At 38.1% G+C, this 21,655-nt stretch overlaps 1 protein-coding gene across 11 annotated transcripts in view; it reads right to left on the reverse strand.

Moving 5' to 3' along the window:
* Positions 1-898: 898 nt before the first annotated feature.
* The window catches only part of ZNF385B (zinc finger protein 385B), a 445,637-nt gene continuing 424,880 nt past the window's right edge, over positions 899-21,655 (reverse strand). For 6 of the 11 annotated variants that reach the window (XM_042994813.1, XM_042994814.1, XM_042994809.1 and 3 more), the window contains 4 exons: positions 6,168-6,419; positions 4,668-4,846; positions 3,768-3,869; positions 899-2,297 (listed from right to left, as the gene is read on the reverse strand). In XM_042994813.1, the coding sequence (XP_042850747.1) occupies positions 2,079-2,297; positions 3,768-3,869; positions 4,668-4,846; positions 6,168-6,419 (752 nt within the window). In that variant the 3' untranslated portion in view covers positions 899-2,078. The remainder of the gene's footprint in view (positions 2,298-3,767; positions 3,870-4,667; positions 4,847-6,167; positions 6,420-21,655) is intronic. The other 5 variants (XM_042994816.1, XM_007083890.3, XM_007083887.3 and 2 more) reach the window with 2 other exon arrangements.

Consider the following 21,655-nt stretch of genomic DNA (forward strand, 5'->3'; position numbering starts at 1 on the left):
GAGATCATGACCTGAGCCAAAGTCAGCCGCTTAACCAACTGAGCCACCTAGGTGTCCTGAGACAATTTTATAAGAAGCTTTTTGACTTTCACCCAGGCCTCTTGAAGTACTCTCTGTCTAGGAGTCCTGAGTTACTATGTAATTGCTTGAGACCACATAGCTGGAGAGGCCATGTGCAGTCCTCTGGTAACTGTTCCAGTAAGAGTTCATACTTCTAGCCATCTCCATCAAGGCACACATGTGAGTGAAGCCATCTTGGGCCTCCAGACCAGCCTCCCCCACCCACTGAGTATTACCAACAGACTTCATATTGATGCCTTCAGGAATAGAAGAACAGCCCAGCCAAGCCTGGCTGGAGTTCTTGACCCCTGAAATCATGATATAATAAGATGGTTGTTATTTTAAGCCACTAAGTTTTGGAGTAGTTCATTAAGCAGCAAGAGATAGATAACCAGGACAAATAGTGACATATTGATCTTTACACTTAGAATGAGGTGGAAGAAAAAAAAAAAGGGCTGATGGGAAAAGGGGTTGGAGTGGAATGGAAGGAGATCACAAATGCCTCGGACACAAATGAAAGATGGGTTAGGGATTTAGAAGACTTTACAGCAGGTTAAAAAAAATCAGAGTCACAAATTTTTATCAGGCTACTACTATGATTGGCCCGACTTCTTAGGGATTCAGAGGGAAAAGAGCAGTAAAGTCTTGCATCGTGCAGATGCTGTGAACAGTAATGAATAAACATGACAAATAAAAATGCTTCGAATAAGAGCTGAAAATGCTAAATACGTAAGGAGCAATCTTTGCACCTACTGAAAATCGTTCATCAGATGATTTCAAATTGGAGGTGTCTCAGGAGAAACGAACTTTGAAAACACAAACAGATTTTTATTTTTTGTACTTTTATTGAAAAGGTACATTTAAAAAAATACACAGACATTTTACCATTTACAGATTGCAGATATAGATGCTCTAAAAGAGTTCACTCTATTTTGTTGTTTTATGATGCCTCTTGCCCCTGATACCACAAACATTCCAGTCTTGTTGATATCAGTTTAGAAAGGGGGGGCATGGGAGCGAGACCTGCAACATATTCAGTGAACAGAAAGACAAATTGTTCAATTATAAATTTTTTTTTATCTTCTGTACATTATTGCATTAGGGAGCCACAAAATTATGTAGCATCGTTAACAAATGAAAACAGGTTAAAAATGAAGAAGATAATTACGTAGAAATACATGGATTCATTGTCTCCTTGCAGAATGCACAAGAGGTGCAAGAATGTGCAACTGAGGAAGCTCTTTTTCTGGTTGTATACATTTGCTTAGCAACTCAAACTCGTGAGGAAGCTACAAAATAAGTTAAACAAAAATAGCAAACAGTAATTATAGCTATGTTATATGGCTTTCTAGTTCTTTTCAATATCACCAAACGAAACGTGAAATAAAGAAAATACATTATCTTTTGTTCTCTTAGAGAGAATTCAAGCTACTTTGCTTCCTAACATTTACACAGCGACTAAAAAAATGTTGGATTCAGACAAGAGATACAGATCTAGTACTACACAGGATACAACAGTACTTGGGTCTAAAACAGTACACAATCCCTGTCAACAATAGTACACCATGAAGGAAAACGTTGTGATCCGTTGGTAAGATGGGATCCACAAGCAAGCACTTGTGTTCATCTATTTTTGTTCCACACTAGAATGTGCTCAGTTGGATTCCAGAGTTATTTACAGACGTGGGAGGAAGACCCTAGTTTTCAAGTCTGTCAGGAAAATATTCCTTATCGTTTCTAAGCCAGATCACACCCATGGGAAAATAGTCAGAGGATGGTATATAGATATAGATATATATTTTTTTCTGACCAATACATTTGCAAGAAACCAAATATCTCAGATACACAAATCGAGGTCGGCAAGGGGTGGGGGGTGGGTGGAGAACAGGGGGACAAAGCCTGTGCTGCTCAGATCCCTAATTTCGGGAGCGGTCCCTAAAAGCACTCTGGAGCCTAGTGATTTCTTAGTCTTTGGAGTCGGGGCCGGGGTGGTGCGCCGCGGGGCGGGCGGGCGGCGGTCAGTAGGGCGCGAACAGGATGGAGGCGGGCGTGGCGCGGATGGGCCCGTGGCCCGGCCGCAGCAGGGCGGGAGGTATGGCCGGCGCCTGGAACAGCGACGCCGACGGCCGGGGCGGCAGCGACAGCGCCGACGACACCGCCGCCGCCGCCGCCAGGGGCGACGACAGGAAGGCCGGGGCCAAAGGCTTCATCATGTCTTTCTGGAATGCAAGTTTTGCCTAGCGGAGGGAGAAAACCAGGGACGGGGTGGGGATAGTGTGTTGGGTGAGCGACACGGACGTTGAGAAGTCACATTATAAAAATCTTTACTCTCGGAAGTCAAGAAATTAGGTTCACAAAGCTGGTTGCAAAGGCTCTGGGCGTACCTTTACTTTGATCTGTTTCCATTTCAGCTCTTTTTTGGGGGCCTTTGCCCCTGGGCCCCGAGGACACTGAGGACACCGGAGGGCCTCTCTGAGTAGATACTAAAGCTATTTTATGCTGCTTCTCACAAAGAACAAGCAAACATACCCAGAAGGTTTCCTGCTTAAATAATGGAGCTCAGTTTAAAATTCTGACTTGTCCTAAACCACAGTGCAGCCTTGAGAGGGTTGTTTTGTTTTGTTTTTGAGAATGTGCATGACCTTTCACTTCTCTTTGAAGAGCCGCACAGGGTGAGCTAACTGAGGTTCAAGACATGAGGGACTCGTTAAAAGTCATGAAAACAGTTTACACCCCTCTCTCTGGCCACTTAAAGGGTGATCCCTGAAAAACTGCAACTGACTCAAATTTCTGTCGTTGGAAATGATTGTAAGTGCACCAGAAACGTTCTCTATTTAAAGGAACCCCAAGGTGGAACCTTCCTATAAAGTCAGAAATCAATCCTTAATTTCTCTCTTTTGCAATCAGGAGAAATCCTTAATTTCTCTCTTTTGCACACTGGATTTGTTTAATGCAGGTAACACCTGCTTGCAGCATCAGATGGAGGCTTTGCAGAAGCTGGGAGCATCGCCTCCAGCTGGCCAATCCGGTTTCAACCTCAAATGGAATGCCACACTGGGCTAAGTCCCAGGGAGATTATGAAATCCATCCATCTGGGTATTTATATGACATCTATTGCTGGCGCCCCTGGGTATTTTTGCAAAGAAAGTGAAAACAACACATATTGAGAGCAGGTAGGACAGGCTGAATACCAGCATGCCTGCTAGACAAGGAAAGAGAGTAATATAAACACTCACTTTAATTTCTGGAGGCAGGGGCACGTGGGGGTGGAGAGGGGAGATGGAGGAGGGAGAAGAGGGAGAGCCCTCTAGAAAGGGAGAAGGCATTAAATGGAGTTTTGTTTTAGGAAAGCAAGCCCCCTTCCCAGGTACAGCACATTCCAGGATTCCTCAGGCATTACTTGTCTTTGTTCCTGAGCCTTTATTTTTCTTTATAAGCTAAAGAAGGCAGCCTTTTGGAAAAGGTTCCTGGTAATGAGTAAGGGATTAGCCTTTAAAGAGGTTCAGTTTCTCTTCTGTAAAGAAGCTTCCTTCAAGGTGCCCTACAGCAGGGACTAAGCAGTTCATCCTAAAACTTCTGTCTGGGAGGGCTATTTAAATTCAAAACCTTTCAGGACCAATTAGTTGCTAGACCCTCCTAAACCACAGTCCCTGCCCAAGCCAGCAAGGCAAACCCACAAAACAGGTGAGCAGGTGAGGTGAACTTACTGCTAAAATGCTCGGGCTCCGCTGGAGTTTGTTGTAAGGGCTGTATTTCGGCTTCAGTGGCTTCCCTGCAACTCGATCCTTATGCCTTCGGCTAGAAATGTGCTGAAAAAAGTTTGATGCATTAGCTGAATCTAAATGTGAGCTTTATTCCACCTAAAATACAACTCCAAGATAGAGATAGCTGGTCACTCCATTCCCGGTTCTAAGTCCACAGTTCCAAGGTGGTTTGAATAAGATCACTGCGCTCTTGAAATTAAGACTTGCTCCCCACTTTTAATGTTTATTTTTGATAGAGAGAGATTGAGAGCACAAGCAGGGGAGTTTCAAAGAGAGAGGGAGACAGAGGATCTGTGGGCTCTGTGCTGGCAGTAGACAGTCCGATGTGGGGCTCAAATTCAAGAATCATGAGATCATGACCTGGGCCAAAGTTGGACGTTTAACCAACTGAGCCACCCAGGTGCCTTCCCTGCACCCTACCCCCCCAATTGTAATGCCTCTATTCCTTTCCTTTCTCTGTAGTAGTTACCCTGCTTTGCCTGTTGTTACTGCCATGACTAATGAATCTGTCTCCATAAACAGATTTTGGGTCTTTGAAAGACAGGCTGAACATCTTGCCTTCCAGAAGTTCCTGCTTGACTACAAGCTCCAGATGACTGCTGTGCTTATCTGTCCCTAACACCTATCCTGGATCTGACTTACAGTAAAAGTACCCACTTTTGTGGGTACGTGAGTATTTGGTGCTTTTTCTTTCGGTAGCATCTGCATGTTGTATCTTGTGTGCCTCATATAAAGGTTAGTAAATTTATCTGTAAGCATAGTGAGAACCATTACATAGATTAGATACAAAATCAAGTGGTGACCCAAACAACAGTGGATACTAATTAATTCAGGATACATTACCTGTTTGAGTTGAATTTCTGAATTAACATGAACATCACAGATTTCACAATGAAATGTCTTATTTTGTAGTCCTGACCCCTTACTGCCATTCTGCATCTTTAATCTTGATCCAGGTCTAGGATAGGACTTAATTGGACCAGCCCCATTACGAGCTTCCACCATGGTCTTGTGTTTAGATCCTAAAACAGAAAGAGACATATGGTAAATAGCTATTGAAGAACAGAATACATCTATGAACAACTCTTTGTTTTCTTACCCTTGAGAAGTTTATCTTCAGGATGAATTTCTCATTGCTTTTTTTAAAAAAATAATCATTTTAATGCTGATTACAAACACTTTTTATTTATTATAAACAATAATGCTGCTTATTTGACACATTTTCATTGTAAAAAATGGGAAAACATGAGTCCATTAGAAGGAAAATACGGAAAATATACAGAAGCATAAAGAAAATAAAGATTCTATGTTTTCACCACTCAGAGATTACCACTGTTATCATTTTAGTTAAAAAAATTTTTTTTTAACATTTTACTTATTTTTGAGAGACAGAGACAGAGTGCAAGCAGGAGGGAGGGACAGAGAGAGGGAGACAGAATCTGAGCAGGCTCCAGGCTCTGAGCTGTCAGCACAGAGCCTGACGGGGGTCTTGAACCCACTAACCGTGAGATCATGATCTGAGCTGAAGTCAGACACTTAACCGACTGAGCCACCCAGGTGCCCTTCAGTTTAGTTTTTTATTCACGTTTTGTTTTGTTTGTATATTAAAGGTATATATTTTTTTCAAAATTGGGATCATACTAGTTAAATATCCTGAAAATTTCACATAGCAAATCATATACTTTTTAAAATAATTACATTAAAAAAACTTTTTTAACGTTTATTTATTATTGAGAGACGAGAGAGACAGAGCGTGAGCATGGGAGGGTCAAAGAGAGGGGGAGACACAGAATCTGAAGCAGGCTCCAGGCTCCAAGCTAGAGCCCGACACAGGGCTCAAACTTACAAGCCACAAGATCATGACGTGAGCCGAAGTTGGACGCTCAACTGACTGAGCCATCCAGGCGCCCCATAAAGTAATTACATTTTAATGACTGAGTAATATATACTCTCATATTGGGTTCCTATAGTTTATTCGACATTTCTCTACTGAGGGACTTTTAAATTGTTTCCCCCTTTTTTTCCTAAGTGTGTTGCAGTGAACATTGTGCATAGATATTTATCTTCATCTCTGTCACTTCATCATAATGAGTTTTGGGAAATATTAGATGCTTTTGAGAAAATAAAGAACAGAATAAGTTTTATCTTCAACTTGCTTTAAGCTTTTGCCTGCTGTTTCCAAAGTTATCATATCATACTTTTCTTAAAATCAGTCTTTTGAATCAAAAAAGCAGAGAAGACATTGAACAAACCCAACGTTTGAACAACAAAAGATACGGTATTCTGAAGGGAAAGGTTGGTTTTGTTACAAACATTATTTAAATTCAAACAATAGCTGCTAACCTGTGTTGTGTGCCTCTAGCTGTGACAGGGAGTTCACAGCCACTTTGCATAGTGAACAATACAGTAATTTTTTGGCTTTTTCTTCTTCTGATTCAGAAACGGTACAGGTACCGGGAGCTCCATTCGTGCTCTTTGAGGGAGAAGTGGCTGCTCCAGGTGGCAGGGGTGTTGTGCCTGATTTGAGGAGAAATGGGCCACCTTCAGAGCTTGATGGCTGACTGGAACTGTTGACTTTTAACTTCCCTTTATCTTCTAAGAGAGACACAGAAAGATCGTATTAAAGCTTCATACATGGTATAAACACAGACAAATTAATGTAAAAGGAATTAAAACTAGAAATTTGATTGTTAGGTGTAGTTTTAATCTCCAGATTGAAAAATAGCTCCATGCCATCAATTTCCAATATCAGCTCACCCTAAAAATATGATGACTTATGAAACATGACTTTTTTCTCCCGCTGGCAGCAGGTAACTTTCTGATAGCCTTCGGTTGTAAATTAAGCTCCACAGAGGTCTTTAATATATAGGAAAACCAACTACCTTCCAATACGGTTACATGATATGATGGTAACATGAAATAAGTCATAAATAGGACATTAATTAGGACATAAATATAAAGCTAAAACTCAATTTTTATAACAAGTTAAAATTTTAACATTGGGGTGTTGGGGTATAGGTGAGGGAAGACATATGGTTAATTTTGGTTATGATTAGTTAAGTTTCTGCTGCTCTTCGAATGGCAAAGTGATTTATCTAAAATACAAGATGCAAAGATTTCATTCATTGTACTTAATACTGCCAGTCTAAATTATAAGATTTTTCTTTTAAGTAAATTCTACCCCCAACGTGGGGCTCAAACTCATGACCCTGAGATCAAGAGTTGCATGCTCCTGAGTCAGCCAGCCATCCCTAAGTCATAAATTCTAAGTAATGACATTAACCAGAAGCACAATAATGAGGATTAGCCAAATCATTTACAGACATCTTGGCATTTTGATCATGTAGCTACTAAATGCTTACAATTCTCAAGGCCCATGGTGCAAGCTATAAGAAGGATCAGAGTGACTTTAACAGAATCTAACTCATAGGGGTTCATTTGCTATTCAACACAGGTTCTATTCAGTGGCCCCTTTGGGAAAGAAACTGGAACTTCATAGGCAACAGCCCAATCCATCACACATGTAAGCTGAGTAGAGCCGGTGCTTTTAGAAAATGTTTATACATACGCTGATAAACTCGTATTAAGAGAAGAAGGAAATGAAAACTAACACTTATTTGTTAATTGCCCTAGCTAACTTGGAACTGTGTACCATGGGCCTGGATCACCAAGAGGGAAGGAGTGAGTAGGGAAACAGCAACCTGATAGTGTGTGTCTGTTCTGCATATGGGGCAAAGCCAGCACTTACATATACACCAAAAATACCAGCAGATCATATTTCTATGTGTTTGATTTAGGTATCAACAGTTCATTTCCATCCTTTTCTTGCATTGGATCCATCTGGGTCAAGACTAGCAGATTCTATAGGTGAATTCCAGATCTGGATGGTGTTTGGAATAAATGAATGCTCAGATCTCTTTTATCCTTGGGTTTCACAATCTATATATTCCTTTCCAGCAAGTTTATTAAGACTTCAGGATGCCATAAAGTATGATGGAAAAGATCTTAGACTTTTACTAAACAGACCTCCACAGTATGAGAGAAGGGACTAAAATCAATCTTCCTAAATGGTAATACTAAGTAAATTAGATTGAAAATTATTTCTGGCTTAGAATTCCCTCACCTATAAGGATCCCTTAGATTGATTTTACAATTTTATAGAATTCACAAAGCAGTGAAATAATTCAGTAATCTTAACATTTGCTCCCATGGAATTACTCTGTTTCTTGTGATGGAAACCTAAATTATTGCATGGTAAAATCTTTTCATATAAATTTGACCTAAGGAATCTGACCTGTTTTAGTCATTTACTCATTCTCTCTCTTATTCATATTTATTTTATTGTCCCTTATATTGGTCTCCCTCATATGTTCTTACAGTTTTATAGAACGGTACAACTTACAAAGTGCTATCACTTACATTGTCTTATTATCTCTCATAACAAAATTGTGAAATAGGTAGGGCTGAAAATAATTAGTCCTATCTTGTTTTTTTAATTTTTTTAAAGTTTATTTATTTATTTTGAGAGAGAGAGAGGAAGAGAGAGAAATCTCAAGCAGGAGCTTGATCCCACAAACTGTGAGATCATAACCTGAGCCTAAAACAAGAGTCGGACACTTAACCAAGTGAGTCACCCAGGCACCCCAGTCATTCCTATCTTAAAGACGAGAAAACTAAGGCTCATCAAAATTGAATAATGTCCCACAGATTGGTAGGTGGCATAAATGAGCATGATGTTTTCTCTAACTATTCACTGGGTAGTGTATTAATCTTCCTGCACAAAGGGTGGACTTCATATGGCATCAACACTATAAAAGGCATATAATGGTCACTGGAGATGTGATAAAGCTCTTGCTTCATTTAGTTTTAAGGCATATTTGCCTTAAATGAAAATATCTATCCTCTTCAACAAATTATTCAGGTTACATTGAGAATATGGACAAAATTATTTTTTTCCTCTTTATTCCTATTTCTTTAAGAAAAATTAAACAGATTTCCTTTCTATATCTCCTTTTCAGAAGAGGTCATTTATTCATTAACAAATGAATATTAGCAAAATGCTAATTACTGACAATGTGCTAGACACTGAAGAGAATAGTAAATAAAGTAGGTATAGACTTTAAGAAAATTAAAGGTTAGCAGGGGAAGTGAGATAGTCATTCAGAGATCTCTAATTTATGAGAGCTTGGAGCAGGAAGTGATTTCTTCTGGTTAGGAAGAAAGAGACATTCTTCATAAAGGAAGTGATATTTTGGCCAGATTTTGCAGGTGAGATTTAGATAAGAATAGAATAAGGTGAGAAAGAGTAGGAAGTAAATGCTTACAGGTGGAAACATAAGGAAATGCTTAGGTGTTAGAAAACTTGGGGTTTGCTTGAATACCTACTAGTTCAGCATAGATGATGGCAACAGGTGTAATGAGAGATATTATAAAGGTGAATTGAATCAGAAGGTAGAGAATATCTTAAAACTAGTAAAATGGATGCCAAGGGAGGCCATTTTCCTTTAAAAATATTAAGACATATGGTATATTTAACATTTACATAAATTATGTTTTAGTTTTTATCCTCTAGGTAGGCCAGAGTCTTAATCTTTGTGAATAGTAGGTATCAATTTTGCTTTGACAATGTGTAAATGGTTCCATCATATTGAGGAAATTCTGCCATTGGATTGAGACTAGCTAGTTAATGAAATAGATCCTAAAACCACTAAGCAATACAGATTTAAATTTTGGCATTCTTTCTGGATGTGTAAATTTATAAGCTTTGAAGCCTAATTTTATTATTTCTCATTTTAATTGTTTTATATTTTTATCGAAATCCATTATATTATTAATTCTTTATTTATTCTATATATTATTCTTTCCTTATTGGCATTTTTAAAGCCTCCTTATTTTGTGTATTTGAAAGTTTAATTAATGTATTGTTTACTTCTGTTTCTTTTAATAAAGATGCATGTCATGTGGAACTTCTGGTTAATATGAATTCTATTTTCAAGTATTCCCTCACCTAATGTTAATTAGCAGGTTCTTCTGACTGTCTTCATTATTTTCTGATTACTTAAATGCCTTTTTTAAGGTTTCATCCTACAGGACTGGGAAGCAAAATTTGCTTAGCTACATCAGAATTACCCTTTGTAACAAATGTCTGTAATTTATGCATCCAAGTGAATTTAATTCTTCAAAGTGGCGATCCACATTGATTCCCTTATTTTCCAAAGTTCTAAGCATTTTGAAAACCTCTTGTTTTGGAACTGTTTTCATATCTACTTGATAAACCATGTGAAGGAAATCAGTCTTCACTATTTATTTATCATAGTTATTTTTTACAACAAAACTTTACTCAGGTTAACCCACCTATTCCTCAAACTTAGCACTATATCCCTGAAACACAGGCTCAGGGGACTAATAAGCTAACACAGATGACGAAAAGAACATGGAAGTTCTTTATTTTTAAGTTTATTTTTATTTATTTGGAGAGAGAGAGAGAGAGAGCAAGCAGGGGAGGGACAGAGAGAGAGGGAGACAGAATCCTGAGCTAACAGCACAGAGCTAACAGCACAGAGCCTGCTGCAGGGCTGTAGCTTACCAACTGCGATATCATGACCTAAGCCTAAATCAAGAGTTGGATGCTTAACCGACTGAGTCACCCAGGTGCCTCAGTACATGTGAACGTCTAAAAGCAGTTTTCAGAAACTAATCCTGTTGGTAACAAGAAGACTCATGTCCTTGTATAGGTCTTAATTTAAAAACAATCAAAATAGTATTTTAACTACATTATAGATCAATATATATATATTTTGCAGTGTAACTTTGGAAGCTATAGCCCAATTTTTATGAGTCTGCTTACAAGGTTTAATCTTCAGCTTAATATTATTAATATAAGTTTTTTCTAACCAGGTTTCAATGGTTTAATAATAGATACATGATATACACAATAAATATATGCTCAATGTAGAAAATAAAGTCAGACAAAAAAAAAAAAGAAAAGAAAAGAAAAATCACCCATGATTCCATCACCTATAATAAGTCAGCAAAGTTTTCTGTAAACATATTAAGCTTCATGGGCCATATTATTGCAGCTACTAAGCTTTGCTATGATAGCAGGAAAGCAGCCACCAGTATGGCTGTGATCTAACAAAACTTTATTTACGAAAGTAGGCGAGCATGCTAGATTTAGCTCTCAGGTAGTAGTCTGCCAACACTTGACCTAGATTATTAAAATGATACTGTTACTTCACAATTTACACAATACTACATGTGAATAGATGGAAACATGCTGTAACTCACATTTTTCAAATGGCAATAAATCAAGAATATCTTTCCATGTCAGTAAATGTAGAATTGGATCATGATTTATAACAAATGATATTTACCTATATGGATGTACTATAATTTATCTAAATAATCTTTTGTTATTTGGGTTACTTCTGGTTTGCACTCTTACAATGTTAAAAAGATACTGAATGGGAGTTTGGTTGCCTCAGAATGAAGGACATGACCCTAACTGAAAGCAGTTCGCATCAAATATCTTAGAATCTTAGAGAAAGTCCCCAAGAGACCCCCAGACACATACTTGTAGCATTTATAAGAAGCAGTAAAACTTATCCTGCTACCAACATCCTATCATGCACTTCCCTAGACTATATAAGGATTGGAGGACTCACTGGCATCATGAGCTTCTGTCCTGGTTAGATGTTTCTGAATTTAGTCAAAGTGGTAAAGCCAGAAGTGCATGTAAGAAGAGACACTGGCATCTCATTTTCTAGTCTGGCAACTTATGACCTTAGTGATCCACCCCTCATCCCAGGTGAAGTAGGGGATAGGAAGGTTGGGGAGACGAGCTGGACCAAGAAAGGGTCAGGAGCTGAAGGACCTGTAATCTCAGTTTGGCATGTCAAGGTTGGATGAGTTTTCTTAGGGTCCATAGGGCATCTTGAAAGGTGGTCAGGCTCGAGATCTGCTATTGGTACCTGAAACAAGAAAGCTGATCACTAGGATGCTGGCAGTAAGAGGCTGAGGAGTGGAGCTCTGGTGTTAGGAGCTGAGGAAGGACTGAAAGACCCACACGAAGACCTTACACATGGTCTCGAGAGAGAGAGACAGGGCATCTGGACACCTGCCATGCAGAGGGAATCAATGATTGTCGTTAAGCACAAAAACATTGGCCCTTCTTTTATCTTCATTTATCTTCTCTAATGCCTTCTCCTATCCCTAACAATTGGAACGGGCAAGAACTAGAAATTATAGGTTGGGGAAGAAGAGACGAACACACTATGGCCTTTCCCATGGTCCAACCTGAGCCAGGAAGAAGGAAGTGTTCAGCTGGATAAAGAGCCTAAAGTTTCAATAAGACGAGACTTTCTGATATCTGATAATATTTCTGAGGAATGAGAAAGGGATATTCAATAGAGTATACTGGCAATCATATTTGCACTCCACTGAATTCATATATTCAGTAAATCAGTTTTATAAATAGTACTGCGTATAGACATCTCTGCATACTTGCCCAATAATTTCCTTAGGACCTAAACCCTGAAGAGGACTTACTGGCACAAAGAGCATGTTTTAACTTGTAATGCACGTTGCCAAACTGCACCCCAGAATGGTTGCACAAACTAATGCTCTTAGAGCTCTCTGTCTGTAAGAGAGTGCCAGCTTCCCTGTACCTTTAACCAGCCTAATTATCCACTGCCTTTGCCAATCTGACAGATAAAATACAGTACCTCATTGTTAACTTGATTTTCATTTTTTTTTTATATAAAGGGGTTGGATATCTTTTCATTAGATTAATAATGATTTGTGTTTCAAAGTAATTTAAAAAAATTCTTAATTCTGAAAGGGAACAAACTCTTGAACTAAATACATTTTTGAGAGTTAAAAAATTTTACCCTTAGTAAGAAGTAAACTTTACCATAATAACAAGCTTTCTCTTACACACAACTAGTAATGTTGTTTGGAGCATCGTTCTTAGAAGCTGAATTCAGAGGCTCAATACTATTTAGGAAAGTTTACTTTTATGTAAAGCAAAAAATTAGCCTAATGATTACTCCGGGCAGTTATATCTGACAGTGAGAGTAGTAGTAACAATTGTAATCCCAACTCAATAGCTGACACTATTTCAATACTCACTGTAGCCCAAGCACTGTGTTAAGAACTTATATTCATTATCTCATTTATTTTTCACATATACTAATATGGTAGATAATGTTCCTATCTGTACCATTTAATTTCCTTTTTTGCTTATATACTTATGTAACTTATATACTATAAGGTACATAAAATTTAATGAATTTCTTCATATGTATACATTTGTTGAAACAGAAGATGTATGGGAAATATGAGATACAAGATACTGATATCTAAGATATACAGATGTTTCCACCATCCTAGAAATCTCCCTTGAACTCCCAATCAGTTGGTGTTTGCATTCCCTCCAAAGGTAACCACCATTCTCATTTCTATCGACTTAGATCAGTTTTGCCTATTTTTGAACTTCATAAGAGTGTAATCACACAATATGTATTCTTTTTGTGTTTGGCTTCTTTCACTCAACATTATGTGTATCAGATTCATCCATGTTGTACACAGAAGTTTGTTTTTTTCGAATTGCTGGAGAGTATTCCATTGTATGACTGTGCCACCATTTATTTATTTTAGTATTGATAAACATTTGGGATATTTTTAGTTTTTGGTTATTCTTATATATGTTTTTGGTAGACATAAAGACTCATTTATGTCATATATATATATGGGAATAGAATTGCTGGGCCATTAGATGGATAGATCTAATTTATCTGCCTATCTATCTATCTATCATCTATCAGGTATCTATCTCTATCAATATATATCTAGCTTTCATAGATTCTGAAATGGTTTTCCCAAATGGTTGTACTGATTTATATTCCTACCAGCAATGCGTGAGAATTCCAGTTGTTCTGCATCATCCCTAACACATGGTATCAGTATTGTGTATTGTCAGTCCTTTTGGTTGTAGCCATTCAGGTGGAGGTGTAGTGGTGTCTTATTGAATAGGTTTTCATTCATATTTCCCTACTGACTAATGGAATTGAACACCTTTGCCTATTTTTATTGGTTGATTACATACCTTCTTTGGTGAAGTGCTTGGTCAAATCTTGTGCTCATTTTTCCCCCCCTAACTTGAGACAAGTGCTCGGGAAACCAAGGACACAACTTTAACAGAATTATTCTTTGTACTTTCTGAGGTCACTAAAGTATACTGCTTGTCACTTCTTTGTACAATTACATTTTCCTTTTTATACTTAATATTTCACTAGAAGGAACTAGCAATAGAGGCATGCAGTGAAAGGACCGCGGGTCATATGCTTTCCTATATTCACAAGCACTTTGTCCAACATCTCATTATTATTGCAAAAAACAAAGCAATGCCCACATTACTGCTTAACACTCATTAAACCAAGTTAGCTCACTTTGATAAGGAATTCTGAAATCGTTCTCCTCTGTTTTATCTTCCCATTTTCTGAATAATGAGAAATTGATGGGTGTCAGCCACAGTACGTACTTCCTTACTAGTTATGCAGTCTTGAGAGAGATGAGGCTAAAAAGCCTACAGGGCTCTGTGTCAGACCAAAAAAACCCCCAAACCCCAAATCAAATAATATTGCAAATCTGTATGTTTGTCGATTGGTGTAACTGTAGAAGTCTTCCTAACTCCTTGCTTCATTTGTCCTCTCCTTACTACACGTTTGACACAGTAAAAGTGACAGAAGCCACCAACTGATGACAGATATTTTAAAGCTCAAAGTGGAGTGCATTAAGATAGTTAATGGATTCTGGAGGGGAGGGGGTAGAAAAGGCAGCAGCACACAAACTACAAGATGAACAAGCCAGTTTGGTACCTTGGAGTTCTTTGCTAAACAAAATGTAATAAAAGATGGACAGATGCTAGCACATCATTCTATTGGTGGATGCACAAAGAAAGGGATATTCATTTGTAGTATAGCAGGACTGCACTAAAAGAGCACGAAGGAAAGACCAACCCTGCAGATAACAATCGGATACAGCAGTCACTCTATCTCCTTTTGTTTATTAGATGTTTTCCTGGAATGTATGTGCAAAAAGACCTTGAACTATTTGAATGCACTATTTAAAAGATTTTTTTTTGAAACAGAGTTCTTTTGGCAATGCAATAATCCCATACCTTTATTTTAAAACTCTATGATCTTACGGATTAGATTTGCTTAAATTAGAAACATCTATAGTGAAGAGTTATATACCTGAAGAACAGGTCAATAAATCAGACAAATGGGAAAAAAGTGATTCTATTAAAGGGAAGAAACACAGTCAGTCAGCTTCCCCATGGAAAAATGTATCCTTCTTAAGTTCCCTACTGATATCACCAACCTCTCATTAGCAAATGTCTGTTCTCCCATTTTGTAGAGAAATGAGGAAGCTGAATGAGTTTGTCCCTGATGTTACATTTTCTTCTGTCTGCACCTATTTTCTTTACATCTCTGAGGAAGAGGTATATACTTCCACCTGTCTCTCTATCTTTTACATTTCTTCTCTCTTTCCTATAGTTTTGGCTACTTTCTTTGTACTGGGTTCTTTCTTTCTGTTTACAAAATGCTGAAAACTCCATGTTCCAACAGTCATTCCCTGACTTGGTTCATTCCTGGAGTGTTCCACTATCTTCCCTCTGGTGCAGGACTTAAGTGGTCACGGGATGTGGTTCTTCCACTTCCTTTCTTCCTGTTTATCCTTACCTTCCTGCAAAACCCATGGTGTCTCTCCAGTCTTCCCGTGTATTGGGTACAAGTCTCTTCCTGAAATGCTTTTCCCCCTTGATGCCCACAACCACTGGCCTTGCCTGGTTCTCTAAGCTTACTCTAGGTCCCCTTCACCAGCTCCTGTTCTTTTGCCTGCCCCTAAGTGTTGGCATGACTCAAGATTGCACTCATGTCCTCTTTTGGGTGTTATATGATCTAATTCATTCCAATAACCTCTTCTAGCACATTGACATAGATTCCTAAATCCATAGGTGAAATCCCTACATTCCTCGCAGGTTCGAGATGTTTTGCCCCTAATAGTCTGTGGGACATCTATTTTTAGAAGTTTCATGCATATTTCAAATTCAACATGCCTGGTACTGAATGAATTATATGTTCCACATAAGGGCCCTTCCAAGCAGTCCCCATTTTAATCAATGACATTACTAGTTGTATGTCAGGCCTGCCAGCAATAACTCTTGAATTCTTCCTTCTCTTAGCTTCTATGTGTAATAAATGGCCTAAGTTTATTGATATTATCTTCTAAATATTTATTCTATCAGCCTTATCCAGCAGACATTGACTCAGCATCTACTGTGTGCCACTGCTTCATTTTAGGCCCTCAATATTCACTGTGGATTACTATAAAATTTCTTTCTAGATCATACTACCTCTAGTCCCCAAGCCCATCTCCTCTCTTTTCCCCTTCCGTATGTTCTCATAAGCCTCTTCATATAATTATATGTTGACCTTGCATTAACTGTCATTTCTTCACAATTAAAATTATTACCAGGATAGAGATATTCTTGAGTCCTACAACAATGCCCTAATTCATCTGTGTTCCCAGTGTACAGAAAGCCATTGGTGGGCAATAATATGATGAAATAAAGAATGTTAAATTAATGCAGTGCCTTTTAGCTTCACAAATAAAAATAGTAGAAATTCACTGTTAATGGCCAAATCATAACCAGTGAAATAAACATAGATAGAACAGATATTTCCACTACTGATTATATAAAATACTTGTATCATTGTTGCTGAAGATATATATATGCAACAAATATTTAATGTCATTTGAGGTTGAAACAATTCTCTTAAGAATACATCCTTGAGATGTACTAGGACAGAGTCATAACAACAAGTACATGTGTCAGGTCAAATTTTTTGATTTGATAAAATGAACAAATCTATAGATTTTATTATCTCCTTTATTAGGAATCCTACACAAACCTGCATATAAACAATAAGCGTGAAGCACACGTGAAAACAAATTATCATCAAAGTATAGCCCATCCTCTTTGCAACTAAACTGATACCCTGTCACCATGGCAAGGTTTCAGTCATAGCAACACTACGGTTCTTATGTTGGGAGACTCATGAGATGGTTGTAGCTCAACAACCCACTTTGGCAATGTAGTAAGCAGTCATTAACCAATAACATCAGAGTATATTCATTTGAGTTATCAACAATTACATGATTGATATATTTATGCAATAATATTCGTTCAGAAATTTCAAATACTATGACTTATGCCATTATCTAATTTTCCCCACCCTTTTAGATAATAGATATCCATTACTGAAGGTGTCATTTTGCAGACTTTGTGTCTTACTGACGATATCATTCATGGCCAACCCAGATCCCCAAGGCACATAACGTTTATGACAGGTGGCCGGAGATTGACCCAGTACTTTTGGAGTCCTCTAGTCACCTATTTAGCTCCTTCCAACTAGACTCCTCATTTAGATTTGATCTGATTCCAGGTGTCCTCAAGCATTGCCCACCATAGTACAGTATAGGCTGGTTTATCTCACAACACCTACTAGGCTAGCTGACTTGCTTTATTAGTCACAGGACTTCTTGTTGGAAAATGTCTGATCTGAATCCCTCACTTGAGGGTGAGCTGCTCAACCACCTTTGGAAACAGAAAGAGTTCTTTATATGGCTTATGCCATTTTGCAGATGTGGAAAACAACATAGAGTACTTATATGACAAGCTCAGAGACACAAAAAACCAATAATAGACATGGAAGTTAAAGCTAGTTTTTAAAATTCTCAGGGCACTCAAATATTATACATTGGGTCAAGCTGATCCTGATGGAGCCTTTTACATCTAATGCTGCATTATCATGCCTCCAGCTAAATCCCTGAAACACTGCCTCTTCAAGCACAGTTGATCACTGTGAAGCTTGCTAATTCCTAATTAACTATGTTTACGTGTGATTTTCAAATCTTGGCCTTTAGACTAATCCTGGAAGCAGGGAAAATTGTCTATGAATTAAAGTGACTCTTCACAGAATCATTATCTGTATGTCCTTACGTTAAAAACAACAACAACAACAACAACAACAACAACAACAACAAGCTTATTTATTTTAAGTAACTTAGGATCCATGAAAATTAGGTGGCCAATTTTGTAAGTCCAAAATAGGTCCTGTGCTGTAATTTTCTGCTAGACTACAATCCTGAGTTAGGATATCCTGGTCTTCCCATTTGAAAGCCCATGTCAGTTTGGTTCTGGTCATTGGGCTATACCACGCAGTGAGTCTGTGGCCCAATGAAATGATAGTCATTGCCCAGCTCTGCACGACAATTGCCCTGTTGTCCTTCATGCCACTTGGCTGGGGAGCAGAAGCTGCCAGTCTCACATTCAGATAAAACAGTGGCCCCTCCAAATATCTCCTTGTTAAAAGCTGGCAGCCTACACTCTGTATCAATGAGCTGGCACTGATATTAGTGAACGTGTCACTCTCCTAAGGGAGCACAAAAGAGGGCTGGTTTGCTGGAGTTTGAATCTAATGAACAGCTTTCTCCTATTTTGTGTAGTTTTCTAGGCATTTGACTTGTACAATAGAGAAATCATATTTCAAATTTTCCACGTTGAAAAATTGCCCCTTTTCCGATTTGTCACTGAGAGATGTGAAACAGTTATTTCTGAGGCAGCTTTATTATGGAAAACAGAATAAGTAACTCCTGTCACTCAAATCAAGTCCCCAGGGAGTAGGTCCAATAATGATTCAAAAGCCAGGAATAAGATTAAAAACTAATTTTCTAGGTGGAATGAGGAGCAGGTTCTTTTTCTTCTAAATGAATGGCCCTTTACAGAGGAAACATCGATTCACAAGGTATAAGGAAAAACATTTGAATTCTGCTCCTCCCACGTCTTTCCTTCTAGATGCAGAGATTAGGTGTTAGCTTTGAAACTCTAGGTAGAGTGGGGTGCACACTGACAATGGAAAGGTCAGCTTGAGAGGGACTGAGGAAACGGAGTCTTTCTTCATTTAAAAAATTGTATCTTTATTTAATAGAGAAAATACAAAAAAAAAAATTACTTTCTTCAAACAAGCTCATCGCCTTAGGCTGCTCCATGGAGATAGGTACGGGCTGTCACTGTTCACGGACCTACCTGGGTACTGCCTGTCCTAAGGAGACTGCAGACATTCAGGAGCTGGACTTCTCAGGTGTAAAAAAGCTACCAATCCTCTTAAAAAATATAGTGCTAAAAGCCAATCATACTTTCACATTTTGAGTCTAGCATTTGTGCCTAAATTCAATCTAATTTATTATGAAATTGTCAAAGGTAGCTTTATATTTAAGGTCTATGGGTCGCAGGAGAAAGTCTGTTGACCACAGAAAGTCTCCTCTAAAAAGTGATGTTAATTCCAGAGGCCTGAGTGCCCAAAGGGGCTTGTCTAGAGTTTCTCATCATCTAGATCCCTTGGGAATACTGTGACATGGGGACTTATGGCTAAAAGTTTCTTTCCCATCTGACCTGTGCCCTGAGATATATAAACTCATCAAATCATTGGAAGTTATTGTGCAAATAACACAGTATTTAGAAATAGAGGAAAAAAAAAAAAACCATAGCCTCTCACACTAAATAGGAGGATTTTTTTAAATGATTTTTTTAATGTGTATTCATTTTTGAGAGAGAGAGGGACACAGAATGTGAAGAGGGGAGGGGCAGAGAGAGAGGGAGACACAGAATCTGAAGCAGGCTCCAGAATCTGAGCTGTCAGCACAGAGCCCGACATGGGGCTCAAATCCATGAACCATGAGATCATGACCTGAGCTGAAGTTGGACACCTAACAAACTAAGCCACCCAGTCTCCCCTAAATAGGAGTTTTTAACCAAGGGAGTCTATAGACATCCAAGGGGCCCATGAATTCACAGAATCCATGAACTTGAGTGGCAAGAAAATGTACCTTTATTTTCATTTATCTCTGATAAAAATTTAGCGTTTTCTTCAATTATAAACGAAGGCAAAAAACTATAGCAGTCTTAGCAGTACCTGTGACTATGTCCACCAATAGGAATAAGATCTTGTCATCAGATATTACAGTTGTCATAAAAAGCTTGAAACACTGTGCCTCATCATTACTTCAAAATTATGGTAGATATTATACCTGTTGCTAGATCTTATTTAACACATTATTGCTATGTTACTATATCATAACAAACATTTGACAACTGTATTTATTGTAGTTGGTTTCCTTTGTAAAAGTACAAGTTAATTTTATGGACTTAAAAACATTATTCTGAAGGGCACCTGGCTGGCTCAGTTGGGTGGAGCAAGAGACTCTGATCTCAGGGTCACAAGTTCGAACCCCACGTTGGTTGTAGAGATTACTTAAAAAAAAAAAACGAAAACAAATATGAACATCATTCTGAGACTAGGCTGCTAGTCGGCCACAGGTATCCATGGTACCAAAAGAGATTAAGAACTTTTGTGTTTATGCCCATTACTTCATTCTGCCTTCTTTCTGTTTCTAGCTATCGTTTCAATCACTTTTTTTTTTTTTAAACCAACATCCTAAATTCCCTTCTCTGTCCCCAAGTGTCCTTTCATTGGTTCAATATTTAAACCAGATAGGCTTTCACAGCTAAAGTCCTATGGAGAACCGGTCCCTCTGATGAGAATCCTCTTCTCTTCCACCCCCAGATCTGGGCCCCTGTTTGCAGGGCCGACATCTTTCTTACCAGGCAAAGAGAGCTTAAATCCCCTGCCGAGGTGTTCCTTTCCTTCCCAGACAAGATCAACGTCTCTCTCTTTTCATTAAGCTTGTCATCACTTGTTCGGTATTCACCTTTCCAGACAGTATGCTGTCATGATGGCAAGGCCCAAGTCTGCCTAATCCACCATCATATACCCAGTGCCTAGTACGACACAGAGCATGCAGTGGGGGCTTAATAACACATACATAGACAGGCCATTTTGTAACTTTTGATTTAATATATTTTTTTAACTTTTTGATTTAGCGTATTATATGCATTTTTATGTTGCTTTTACTTACTGTAAAGCTGCATATTTTATCGGGTATAAGGACTTTACTGAAATAACTTCCCTCTACTGATCATTTTGCTTCCACCTGTCATTAATACAAATAATGCTACAGGAGGCATTTTCATATGTAACATTTTATTTTTCTTGCTTTGTATTTAGAATTATTTCCTTGGCATAAATTGTAGGAAGAGAAATTAACGGTTAAATGAATGGAATAAATGTTTTCATGGTTTTTGACTTATTCTATGATGCTGCTTTCCAAAAGAGTTTTCTCAATTTGGGGTGCTGGGTGACTCAGTTGGTTGAACATCCGACTCTTGGTTATGGCTCAGGTCATGATCTCAAGGTTCGTGGGTTTGAGCCCTGCGATTGGGCTCTGCAGCTGACAACACAGAGCCTGCCTCAGATTTCTCTCCCTCTCCCTCTGTCCCTTACCTGCTCGCACTATTTCTGTCTCTCTCAAAATAAATACAGTTAAAAAAATTTAAAAAAGAGTTTTCTCAATTTAAAATGCCATAAGTAACATAAACAGAACATCTACTAATGAATTTTCAAAATACTTAAAAACTTTACTAGTTATTAATTATTATTCTTATGGATTAATCAAAAGACTGGATAAAATTTTTCTTGAAAAGAATAAAATAAATAACTTTTCCTTAACTCAAAATGTGGCACCCTAATTTCCCATTAAGTGAAAATATTTTATTTATTAATGGAGAAGTAAGAACAAAGATATTGTCCTAGGAAAGGCAAATTGTTTTAACTTAAATATGACCATTTGGCTAATCAAATGAATAA

The sequence above is a fragment of the Panthera tigris genome, chromosome C1 (genome assembly GCF_018350195.1).
Source record: "Panthera tigris isolate Pti1 chromosome C1, P.tigris_Pti1_mat1.1, whole genome shotgun sequence".
Lineage (NCBI taxonomy): Eukaryota > Metazoa > Chordata > Mammalia > Carnivora > Felidae > Panthera > Panthera tigris.